This window comes from Siniperca chuatsi, linkage group LG4, assembly GCF_020085105.1.
Source record: "Siniperca chuatsi isolate FFG_IHB_CAS linkage group LG4, ASM2008510v1, whole genome shotgun sequence".
NCBI lineage: Eukaryota > Metazoa > Chordata > Actinopteri > Centrarchiformes > Sinipercidae > Siniperca > Siniperca chuatsi.
In genome coordinates, this window is record NC_058045.1 from 3507039 (window position 1) to 3520600 (window position 13562).

At 39.7% G+C, this 13562-nt stretch overlaps 1 protein-coding gene across 8 annotated transcripts in view; it reads right to left on the reverse strand.

Moving 5' to 3' along the window:
• The window catches only part of LOC122874587 (pleckstrin homology domain-containing family A member 7-like), a 134352-nt gene that overhangs the window by 97455 nt on the left and 23335 nt on the right, over nucleotides 1-13562 (reverse strand). Inside the window, exon 1 of one of the 8 annotated variants that reach the window (XM_044192643.1) lies at nucleotides 84-1131. The exons of the other annotated variants lie outside the window; for them this stretch is intronic. Coding sequence (XP_044048578.1) covers nucleotides 84-154 — 71 coding nt within the window. The 5' untranslated portion in view covers nucleotides 155-1131. Of the gene's footprint in view, nucleotides 1-83; nucleotides 1132-13562 lie in introns of those variants that run through there. 8 annotated transcript variants of the gene reach the window in all.

A 13562-nucleotide genomic window follows, 5' to 3' on the forward strand; every position in this document is an offset into this window, starting at 1 on the left:
AGCAAGTGACTCCAACAAGTTACTGAAACTGCACGGACAGCACAAGCAGAGTTTGGATACACGTTGGCATTGTGATAGCGTACCTGCAGGGTGCATGGTAGAAGGGATATCCAGGGTGAGGTATGTGATTGCAGTATCCAGATTGATTCCACATGGTGTTTCTCTTGTTCCACGTGATGACAGTTCACAAGTGCTGCCGCTGTTTCTTTCGGCTTTCTATTTCTAGTGCTGTGGAATCAGACACAGGCTGCTGGGAGTCACATTAATCAGCGTCTCTTCTCTCGCCTCTTGAGTAGCTCCATGGGGAGAAAACGAGAGGTGGTGGTGGGTCTGAGAGCAGGGATTACTGAGAAGTTGCGATGAGAAAATGAGTTATGGGGATGAGCCCAAACAGAGAAGGGATGATGTCAGGTGAGTCAAGTCTGGTGTGGTTTACACACCTGGAAATTAAGTCAGCTCCTGTTGACCCCCCCTCGACAACGCCACAACTACTCAGCAGAGTCTCAGACAACTGCCCCAGGTGAAGGTTACTCCTTTAATCCTGCCTCAAGCCAGTCATTTTCTTTGCGTCTCAGGTGTAATAAGGTATAACAGATGTCTTTGAGGTTAACCTTGCTGAGTTGTATCTTTTGCCTGTTAAATCATGCGTAATACGTGTCTCCACCTTACTTCTTAATGATTTGGCTCGCACTTCCAGGGTTTTCAACCTCTCAGTTGAAAATCTACATCAGAGAGTGTTCACGATAAGCAGCAGATTTCAGAGACCTCCGTTTCTCCAGCAATACTTGATGCCAAATAGGAGCTGTTTATGTCTTTTACATGTGCAGTACATTCTCTCCAAAGTTCACAGGTGCCACAAATCCATCTCTTCTTAAAATGAGCAGGTTAAAATCCACAGCCCCTGCGTCCCTCCACTGTATCTAGTTTGTCTCTGAAGTAGCCGGCTCCAGCACAAGCGCTTATTTCCCCAAACACAGGCTTCCCACTGGCTCTCCAGCCTCACGAAACAACAGCGGTGCACGGAGCTGAATGACTGAGCTAAGAGAGACAGAGGAGGGAGGTGGCAGAGAGAGAGAATGAATGTATCAGGAGCGAGAAAATGAGGAAGAGGTAAACAGAGCAGAGCTGCATTCCTTTTCCCGCCTCAAGCTCGTCTGGCAGGATACACACAGCTGAGAGGATGAGAGAGAGACAATGTGTGTGTGTGTGTGAGTGTGAGGGCGAGAGAGAGAGAGAGAGAGAGAGAGAAGAGAGAGAGAGAGGACGAGAGACAAAGTGAAAGAGAGGAAATAGGGAGAGACCGTGATGGTGTTTACATGCACACAAAAAAAGCCCACCTTTTACTTTATCTTTGCCAGGTCAATTATGATTGTAATCAATTGTGGTTGCATCATCACAGTAAAGTATGTAGAGTACTCTGGTTTTGTAAACAAGAGGCCAGAAAGATTATGTTTACTTTGCATTTCTTCAGGTACTGTATGACCAATTAGTGCAGGTGTAGGTGCTGACATAGAGCATGTTCTATCAGGAAGATGTAGATCAGATGATGTCACTACGGTTGGGTATTGTTTTGTGATACTAGTGCCGATACGATACCCGAGTTTCTTTACTAATATCAAAACAATACTTTTTTTCAGTATTCAGTAAGTTCTCAGGTGTCTTAACACTAGTAGCCGTACAAGAACTTAATATTATTTTAATAATTAACCGTTTTGTCAGAAATTCCCAACTCTTCCATATATAAAAATATATATATATTATATAAAAATACTTGTAATAATAAAAATATAAAATATATTTGTAATAACATCATATTGATATTGTCAAGCCCTAAAAGCAAATGGCTCAGTTGCACTGTTAATCTCAATAGGAACATTATTGAGTGCATGTCGGCTCGCCTAGAAAATGCTGAAAAATGTAAAGACTGAGGGAATACAAGTGAGAGAAGGTACAGAAAGCACTAATGAGATGAGAAACCAGACAGATAAATAAAAAGCAGAGCTAAAAGCAGACACAGACAGTCTGTGTTAGTCAACAGCAGGTTATTCACAGCAGCCCACAGCATGACTCCAAACCTCCCAATCTGCAGGTGAGAGGTCACCTCTGTGCAGCTAAACAGAGATGTGTCCCAGGAGAGGTGGACTACTCCAGTGCCCTACTAAGCAGAGCATTGCCATGACCCTGCTGCAAGGACGACTCCACTGTACCTGGGGAAAGGCTGGTGACATAGCCGCAAAGCTGGCAAAATGACAGCTTCACTCACTGCGGGTCAAAGTCCAGACATGTGAGCTGATATTAAAAAAAGCGGTCGCACAGGGAGGTAGTGGCTTGAAAAGCTAAAACCATGAAGTCACTGGATTAGCGCATGAATATTTGTTTTCTTTTTGCATTCACTAAAGGGATTTTCACTTTGCAACCCTAAAAATTTGATAATGAAAGTTGTTCATTGGTGCAGAGGCATGACATGAACTCTTATCAGATAATACATGGAAATGTGAATGTTTACTGGTTGGGCTTTTCCCTTTGAGCAGGTATATTCAGTCATTTAAGACATCTTACACACTGTTATGACACTCTTACTATCATCTTGCATCACTGTCCCATGTGAAGTGAAAATCCCTTAGCCTAATGTGAGTAAGGGCTCGTTTCACAAGACTGTGGCATTCACATTTGCAAGAAACTGTTTCCAATCAGCCACGGAAAAACACCAACACACAGCGAGGGAATGTTTGGTCATGGCATTCATCATCCACTAAATAAACTTTCCCAGTTATCAAAAACCATCATGCAGTTCTAATAAGTGTCCACTACAGGCAGAATTCAACGTATTTAATAAAAACAGATTAACTGGCGAAGGCCTGTTGCATTTGGAGCTGTCACTTGAGATATTTCACAGTAACTCAAACCCAACAGAAGTTAAAGTGAGCAGGATACGCTTATATCATGCCAACCCATTTGTCAACTCCACAAGCAATAAAAAAATAAGGAAGACAAAAAGTCCCCTCACACAGTGGCTTCCAATTTAGGAGTCAAGAGATGATTGATAGGATAAGAAAGAACTAAAGTTTTTCTGACTTTTCTTTCTCTGACCTTAGCTTTTTCTTGTGAGCAACTGGATAGTTTTATCTCTTCTGGTCTCTGAAAATTATTCAAATGTGGTGGAAATGTTCGTAACCGATTGACATGTGTGATACAGGGGTCGCAAAGAGACATTGCTTCGAGAGCTGAAAAGATTAGTGGATTAGTTGATTGACAGAAAGTTATTCAGCAACTATTTTGATAATCAACTTATTGTTTCACTTACAGTGGTGTGAAAAAGTGTTTTTTTCCCTTAATAATAACAACCTTCATTTAAAAACTGCATTTTGTGTTTACTTGTGTTATCTCTGACTAATATTTAAATTTGTTTGATGATCTGAAACATTTAAGTGTGACAAACATGTAAAAAAAAAAAAAAAAAAAAAAAATCAGGTAGGGGCAAACACCTTTTCACACCACTGTATTTTTCAAGCAAAAATGCCAAACGTTCTCTTGTTCTAGCTTCTCAAAGCTGTTTTTCTTTGTCATATATGATAGTAAACAGAACATATTTGGGTTTTCAACTGTTGGTCAGACAAAACAAACAATATGAAAATGTCATATTGGGCTCTTGGAAATAATAATGACATAAGGACATTTTTTAGATTCATCAATTAATTGAGAAAATGATCATAAGATGAATAAAATAATTGTGAGTTGCAGCCCTGATTAATTCTTATAAAGGACATAACCAAGTCTGCTAACATCTTGCTTTTACATTATATTTGTATTACACTTACGGACATTTAATTTTGAAATCAATGTTTGATTAGTGCCACTGCTAGAGTGAAATCCTGGTAACTGCACTAAACCAGACACATCTTGGCCAAATAATGTGTGGGGTGAGGAGTCACACATCCCTGCCTGGTGACCTCTGACATCATACAGACTTGAATTTATTCACACAGCCTGAAGGAACATCATCATCTGTGGTGTAATTGGCTAGTTAAATCAGGCCTCTTTGCTGTGGTGAGAGAGCAGACAGAAAAAAAAGGTAGGAAAAGAGAGGACAGTGGCTGAGAAGCAAAAGCAGGGTGGGGTAGAAAGAGAGGGAGGGAGGGAGGAGATCAGGAGGGATGAAAAGAATGATGGAGGTGGGAGGGAAGGAGGTGGGCCTGTCCGTCTCCCGCTGTTTGTTTTTGTTGTGAAATTTAATTCCAGCACAATCTAACCAAGGTTGGGAAACACAGGGGACCCTGCTCCTTCCTTTTCTCCATCCTCCTCTCTGGCTCCACCTTTGCTCGCCTATCCACCCCCGCACAAACACACACACAAACATGAGATGTGGACAATCTTCTGCACAGCCTCACTGACGCACAAATGCTGAGTACTTAAAAAGATACTCATATGCACAATGCACATTCATGCATATATCCACATGCAAACAGACGAGAGAAACACACACGGCTATTGTACAAATACACAGATATATATGGACATACAGCACATGTACACATATGGCTGTCGTCTTGCAGACAGCTGACAGCTGTGTTGAATCATTATGTCAGTGGGTGAGGTGGCAGGAGTGTGATTGGGCCTGTGGTTCGGCTTATCAGGCTTTTACAGCCTAAACCCCTTCATAGCCAAATGCACACAAACACACACACACACACACACAACCTCCTAAAACACCTCCGCCTCCTTTTGCCCGCTGTCAAGGTCACAACTGAGCCCATATTTCTGAAAATCCTTAAAACACTCACCTGCACTCTTTCCATCTTTCTCTGCGTGCAAACTACTGCCCAACAGTATAGTTAACATGCAAAGCATAATAAACCTAGTTGTTGATCAATACCACTGATTTAGTCATTACTTGAGATTTATGCAGTGGTTGCCTCAATGTTAGAGAAGCCAGCTTGTGACTGGGAGGTCATCGGTTCAATCCCCAAACCAGCAGGATAAATCTGGGTGGGGAAAGTGAAAAAGCAGCGCTTGCCCCTCCTTTATTAACACCACTGAGGTGCCCTTGACCCTTAACCTCAGAGCTGCTCAGTGGCCAGCAGATCAGACTTTGGTTGTACTAGGCAGCTTTCAGGTGTGAATGAGTAACTGTGCCAGTGTGATCAGGGCATTCCTGCAAAAGACAGGCTTCCTCTCAGTGAAACTTCCCTGAATAAATAAAGGTTAGAAAATAAATAAATAAAAAAGCTCTAGCTCCCTCATTTCCTCCACCTCGCCTGTGTTCAGTCACTGCCACTGACATATTAGTTTTCTCAGGAGACCTTGATCAATCATACAGCTGGTCAGAACTCAGGGAGAATTGGCTAATGGCACGAGCTGCATGTCTCTAGATGAAAAATGGACAGATCAGATCAGAAAAATCAGTCAAAACAAAGTCTATTTATGAGTCCATAGAGGGACGGGGGGGTACATGTGTTGTAACTGAGAAAGCTGGAAAAACTCCTCTGATGGAAATACTATTATCTGGCTCATATAATTCAAGAAGGTGCTCGTCTGTCTTGGGAGAAGCTTTGTTAGCTCGAATGACGCAATTACTTCTGTGTGTATGTGTGTGTGTGTCAACATCCCCGGGGATCTTTTGATCCAGATTCTTCAATCTTCAGTCACACACACACACACACACACACACAGTCCTACTATTAATAGGCTACTCCTCCTCTGAGCTCTTTCCTTTCATCATGCCTAGAGGCCTCGCATCTCTCCATCTCACGAGCTAGAATATGCCACCACAATTAGAAAAAATCCTTTATATGCTGGATCAGATCCAGAGTCGGGAGGAAAGCAAAGACACTTTCTTCAAAAGATTTGGATTTGCTGGATTTGATCGTCTCCCTGTTTCTGATTAGCAAGGCATGTTTTGGTGCTGAACAACAGCAGTCAAACAGATTCACACACCCTGAGACACATCTCTTTGCATTATCAAATCAAATTTAAATTGTAATTATTTTCCATAATCTAAAACTCCAGAAGTGTATTATTGGTATAAATATTAAACAAGACGAGTGTGTACCCATCATAATCACAAACCTAATCTAGTTTCTACATGAAAAAATCCGATACAATAATGCAGTTGTACTTCAAATTCAAATTTGCTAGTTTTCATGAGAGGTTTACCAACTAAGCACAATATTACATTAGTCGTAATTACGATACTTTTCAACAAATAAAAATAATATTCGAAGGCTACATAGTTTTCCACATACTGTAATAATGGCAACCTGTTGTTAAGTCATGAAAAGTGAATGACTATGAAAAGTTTTGACATGTGACTTATGACCCCAAATGACACAGTTGACAGCTCTTTACTTTAGCTGCTTGAGCTAATGTTAGCTTCACAGACTGACAGGCATCTTCTGAAGGAACTACTTCAGAGCTTTTAGGTGAAAAGCTTAAAACTGTAACAGTGAGTTTCCAACTACTGCTCACTATCTGCCAGCTCTCCATCATGTAGTCAAACTTGACAACTACCTAGCTAGCTAGCTGCTAACTAGTTACCTGTTTGAAACTGACATGGTTGGGTTTATTTAAAGAAAGATAAACAGCAAAAATACGCAGTCCACTCCACATATCTTTTACAATATCAAAATGATAAAGACTTGAGGAAACCACCTTTGGCCGAGTGTAAGATCCAGACACCAGCATGCATATAGCATATTAACCAGAGTTTCATTTTGTAGTTTGACCAACTCATTCAATTAACGTTAATTTGGTACACCTGACCTAATTTGCCAAAAACAGGAAATATTTTCACTGCCATCAAAAACTTTCACCAAACTTTCAACAGCTCTTGCAATTTAAACATTTTGCTCTTCCACATTGCAATTTTAGTTTTAAAAAGATTTCTTGTTCTCTAGCTCTAGATTAAAAGGAAACAAATCTTAGATATTTAGCTTTTTAAAGTTTCATTGTCTCTATAATGTTTCTGTGTTACTATTTTCATGACTGACAGAACTGACTAGAGGCTCTTCACTCACATACACACACTGGAAAGCCCTATTGATATGCAAGGCATGCATCCACAAAGACAGAATGAAACTGTAATGATCCTGTTGAGAAAATTAGGCTGTTGTAGCAGTAAATAGTAATGAAATACAACAAGAGAAACAGAACAGAAACAGCAGCATATCAACCTTTGGGTTATGTAAATGGATACAAAGGATAACTGTATCACTGACATTGCAAATGTAGGCATGTATGTAAAGGTATGGTTTATTATGTATGGAGTATTGTAATGAGATCAGCTGCTGGCACAAATGGCGGGCTAATGCGCATCATATTTATCCAGTCAAACACACAACCCAATACTTCACTCTGAAAAAACACTTCTCTTTATGCACTGAGAATCTAATACACAAAGGAAAGAAGCGGCATGACTCTCCTCTTTTGTGAATCAAAGCACATAAGCTCATTCTCCCTCTACAAAGAGGCTCAGGTTCAAAGTCGAGCAGTTCTTCTAGCCACACAGACAGACCAGAGGATTTCACTTTTTTCCAGACATAAAAAAACTTTAACTACAACAATTTCATTACATTGTAAAACTTTAGTAACACAGGAAAAAAGATATGTAGTGAATTTATTAAGTACTCTTGAACCTCTGTCAGTCAAGACCCTTTTTCTTTTTTCTCTGAAAACTGGCTGTCACTCAACGCTTGACAGATTGGTCTGAGTTTGAAATGACAGGTTGCTAACTGGGCACCACAAGATCCTTGGAGAAGGATCTCAACCCAACACACCACCCTGCCACCTTTAAAAAAAACCTAGCACCATTTCTGTCATACATAATAGATACATAAATATGTGCCACATGTATGAATCAAACTATGCATGCTATTAATTAATCAATGATTGATTAATCCCTTTCAGAATTTGATTGAATTTGAAGTATTGGTCAGTATCTGCCACTGTAGTGTCTCTGATTTCTCAGCCAAAAAAAGTACAGTTTGAGCTTTTGTTATTTTTAGCTTTAGTTACAAATGTTTAAATCTGAATCCAAATGGAGTCAATGAGGGGTTCGAAAGAATTCAGATTCAGTAAATGGATACGATACTGAATTCAATAAAAAGCAGTTTTGATATTTTATCAATCCTAATCCTACTTGCAGGGTTTGGGTGATAGCAGTGTGTACTGCTGTCTGCCTAAGTTTTTTTTTGTTTTGTTTTGTTTGTTTTTTTTTATACTACCATTGAGGTGTGCCAAAGTAAAGAATCTTGCAATCCTACACATAGTGGCTAAAAATAACCAATTTACGTTTTGCAAAAACAGCCAACTTTTTAAACAAAGCTTTCATGGCGGGAAAAAAACATGCGTTTTCTATGACCAATAAATTATTGATTATTAACATGGCCAAAGACCAGTTAAGGAAATTGCTTAAAACGTGCATCCTTTGATCAAACCACACACTTTGTAAAAATGGTAACTGTCCGTTCTATTTGAAGCCTTGCTGCTTGTAGTACGACAGTGAAGTTGATGAATCTAGAGATTTGCAGAGTGTATATGCCTTGGGTGACAACAGGGGAGTGATCAGTAGTGCATGGCTGAACAAAACAAGAACATCCTAGATAACTATTACCAGGGTCAGATAGTATTCGCAGATTTGGACTCATACGCATCTAATGTATAACCCTGTAGTTCCGCTGAAGACGGAGCATCAGAGCCACTTTCTATCTTCCATCACTCTTCAAGCACCTCACATCACCATGCACCTCCTAAATCAGTTTTGTTCCCTCATTTGGCTCCTCTATTATCTCTAATTTGATCTTATCTTGAAGGGAAAAAATCCCTTCAACCACTTACCGTATCGTAGCTCCTATTTCTAAAAATTAATTTACCAACACTGGCTTGCATAATAATTCTAGTCATACTGCCAGGGCTCTACTACTTGCTACCACTGTCCTGTAGTTTTAGTGATATTACTTCAATTAAACTGAAGTTAATCTTACTCTATTGTACTATTCTATGGTGCACAGCCTATGAGTGTCAGCTAATAACTGGAATATGAAAAATCACCCCTCAAAAAAGAAAGCACGCATTCAAATCAGGCTTTCCAAATTATTAACACTGCCGCTGCTTACTACAAATACTATCAATGTTTGCATACTGAATATTGTCTCTGTAAGCCAATGGAGAAAATTAAACAAAAAACAAAGATTCATTAGCTCCCACAATGCTCATTGACTCTGCAGTGGTATCTGAAAACCATGCCCTACAGTGTATTTGATCTGCTTTAGATAAGAGCATCTCAAATTGATATAAATTGCAATCCATTTACTTTGTTTCTGAACTGAATTCACTTGGATTCTGATTGAAATGGTAATGACCAGTCCCTCGCTGCTTCTCTGTGACTGAGGAATGAGGCAGCTCAACCTCCCCACCCAAAAGTGACCCCTTTCATTTAGCCTTCAAAGGGCCTTGACAGTGAATGGTCCGACAGTTACTGCCAGGAACAGAAGAAGAGCTCACAGTCAGTCCATCATTGGCGGTGGTGACACGTAAGGAAATTCAAGGTTACACTTTACTGTTTCCACTTAAGTGTGAAAACGTGTCACTAAAGAGGTCAGAGACAGTCAGATATATAGGGGTGTCATCAGTAGAATCATAAAACAGGACAATTAAGATAAAAACACAAAGCAGTAGAGAAACAAATACATAAAAAGAATGGAGCAGAAGTATTACAAAATAGCTCAAAAAGTGAAAAATGTACACTTGTGTTGACATGCAGAGGTATCTCAGACAAATACTTTGCATGTGTCTTAGCCTTTAGTTTCTGTTGATTAAAATGCACCTAGCATCTGTTAAGTGGTCTTAATTTTTGAGCATGTGCTATAATGAGCCTGTTTTTGGGTGGTGGCTGTTGTAATGAGGCATTCAAAATTACACTACTGTAAGAGAATGCAGGGAGAAGTACACCTGAACAAAGGGTAGGAGTGTTTTTAAGGCCACTCAGGCTCAGCAAAGCTTTTTGCTTTGAGGAAAACAAGAAATTCTCCACATGCTCATCTTTCTGTGATCACTTTCCCATTTTTTGGAAATGTCACATGGTCATACAATGAAGGTCAATAGTTTACTTTTAATCACAGGTAAACTGAAAGAGCAGAACTGCTGAGTGAAGAAGTCTTAGTTCATTGCAGTCAGCAAAAGACCAAGACCACATAAAAAGACATCTGTGCTTTCTGTTAAAATGCCTGAAGGACTGGGACAAATGCATATCTTTAACACGCAATATATAGTGACAATGATTTGTGCTTATTGCTGTATGCAAAGCAAAATACCTCACATAGCACACCAAGAATGAAGGTATGAATGCATCTGTGCCCTCATTCTTTTAAAGCCTATATGCTGTTAAGACCTTTAGCTGTAAAATCACAATCATTTAACATGCTCACAGCATAAGATAAGCCACATGTAACATTGACTTGAAATTTCTGTTGGACAAGTTAATCAATCAATCAATCAATCAAACTTTATTTCTATAGCACCTTCCAACAACCAAAGCTGAACCAAAGTGCTGTACAACATTAAAAGCAAGATAAAATATAATAATGATAATAACAAATAATAAAAAAGTAGACAAATAGGTCAGCAGAGCACATTACAACATTAAGATAAAGAGAAGTGTCACAGGGCCACTAAGTGTTAAAAGCTATTCTAAATAAGTGGGTTTTAAGTTTGGCTTTGAACAAAGGCAGGTCAGTGATGGAACATAAGTCAACGGGCAGAGAGTTCCAGAGTTTCGGACCGGCCACTGCAAAAGAACGGTCGTCCCACTGCCGGCACCGGGACCGGAGGACCTCCAGCAGATGTTGCCCAGCAGATCGTAGAGCTCTGCCGGGTCGGTGAGGGCTCAAAATCTCACACAGATAGGAAGGAGCAAGGCCATTGACTGCATTAAAAACAAATGTCAAAATTTTAAAATGAATTCTGAACTGGACAGGGAGCCAGTGCAGGGAGTACAGGACAGGTGTGATGTGCTCGTGTGTCCGACTGTTAGTGAGCAGGCGGGCCGCAGCATTTTGCACAAGCTGCAAACCATGAAGACCAGCTTGGTTAACTCCCACATAGAGCGCATTACAGTAGTCTATGCGGGAACTAACAAAAGCATGGATAGATTTCTCCAGGTCACAACGGCTCAAGAGGGGTTTAACCTTTGCTAGGAGGCGGAGCTGAAAGAAGCTTGCCCTGACCACAGAATCAATTTGCTTATCAACTTTTAGACTGCTGTCTAATTTCACCCCCAAATTTTTCACAACGTGGTTAAAATTAACTATGTCATATAACCAAGGGTGGACACACGCTACCCCCCTCACTTTTATTAGGCTCATTTGAGATGAGACAGGCCTGTGCAGTTAGATTTGTGTCCTGCTTGGTCCCGACTTGCTCTGACGTCATGCACACGTGGGCAACAATAACCTCACAAGATCGAGGCGGCCGCAGTTTTTAGAGCCTGGTGCTGCAGCTGCTCTCCACCGATTGCAAGACCCAGGGGATGATGGCTGTCACCTGATCAAAGATCTAATCTGACTGGCTCTTAGTTTTGACAACAAACACTACGTTTTGTAGAAAATCCTAATTTTATGTGTAAATGTAATATTTAACGCTAGATTGTAGGATATTAGTCCCATGTTGTGCAATGAAGATTTAATCTGTTAACAAACATATCTGGTGCGGTTGATGATAATAATAATAATGAGAGAAGATCTGAAGGAATACCTGTAGACCCTACAATACAGAGAAAGAGAGAGAGTCAAAGATATCAGAGTGGTGTGCGAAGACTCTAATATTGCACAGTCCAGGTATCTTTGCATAAATTACTTGCTCACTGCTGGTGGGAAGTTTTTTATTTCTCTATTACCTTCATAATTCACCACCTCCTGTGGGTGAAGAAGTGGCCATAACAGACAAGATCGTTTAATTAAGACAAATAGAGTAAATCTCCAGCACCTCAATCAGGGAAACGGGGTGTTTGTCTCAGTTTAGGGTGGAAAGAAAATTAAAAAACGGTATAGATTTATAGAAATAATTTAGATTTTCGTGTGAATGTATTTTACGTGCACCAGTTTAAGCCGTTTTGTGAAATGAAATGCCAATAAACATTTGGTCGCAAAATGCAGCACCTGCATAAACAATTTGTATTTATAATTGTGATTTATGTATATTATGTATAACAACCAAATAAGCAGACACATTATGTCTAGACTCCACCAGAATACCTGTGTGGAGATGGCATGTTTGCAGTATGTCAAAGTAAAAAGAAGAGGTACATTATATACAGTATCCTCAATGGGAAAACTGATGACTCAGAAGTGTAGTTAAACATCAATCCTGAAACATCAACCTTAGAGCCAGCTCTGCTTTAGTAATGTGTATTGAACCAATGGTTCATTGTTACCATCCTGTAGTCCTTAATCTCCAGATGGGGGGTGCATGTCTCATAAGAATGGTAAATGATTAACAGGGTGAACTAGATTTTGTATCATTGTATGGCAGTGCCATCTATGAATAACAAGTTGGATGAATAGAGGAGCAGGCATTGTACTACAGCTGAAACGATCAGTCAAACATCTGCTGGTGTGAGCTTCTCCAACGTGATGGTTCACTGCTTTTCTTTTATACTACTTTCTTTTCTACTTTTATATCACTGTGAATTGAATATCTTTGGACTGTTTGTCAGATAAAACAAGCATTGAATATGTCACCTTGAACTCTTCACAATTTTCTGACATTTTATAGACGGAGTGATTGATCAATTAATCTGCAGTTAAATCGATAATGAAAAGAATTGTTAGTTGCAGCCCTACATTGTAAGGTTGTCACAATACCAGAATTTTAAACTTCAATACAATACTAGTATTAAAAAAAACATACTCGATACCCTTTTCGATACCATGGCAAAAAGTAAAAAAAAGTCCTAGGCACACAAAATAGTATAATTTTTTTCTTTTTTTATTAACAACCTGCACACAGTGCTGATACAGAAAAAGTCACTGAACACATAACACTACAGTAATGTAAATAGTAATTAACATGATTATTACTATTCTTAAATGTTTTCCCTACCATGTAGGCCTACACATTCTTTATGTCGTAATTATTGCTTTTAGTATTATTTCTTTATTTCTCTAATGTTGCTTCACTTGTAAACACAGTACAGTAGGTCTCCGTGGGTTTCCCCTGTATAAATATCTACATTAGACAGCAGTCGGCACGCTCCCAGTTTGGAGAAGCAGACAGGAATACCACCACAAAGTTTACCTTGCCGCCAGACAGCACTTTCCGACGGGAAACTGAAGCCATTACATCCATATATGCTCTCTTCAAAGCCACCAGACCCCACTGACAAAAATCGCTCCCTCGATTGGTTAGTTTGTTTGTATTATTGTGTGACTTTGGTTGCTGCGGGTCGAGGCAGCGGTAGATCAGCAACTCCTGTGTTCTGTGACGTAAAATTACTGTTTGTCAAAGGAGTCTGGCAGTGGCTTTGGAGAGAGCGATATAAGGCTTCAATATGGTATATTTCAGTGGTTACT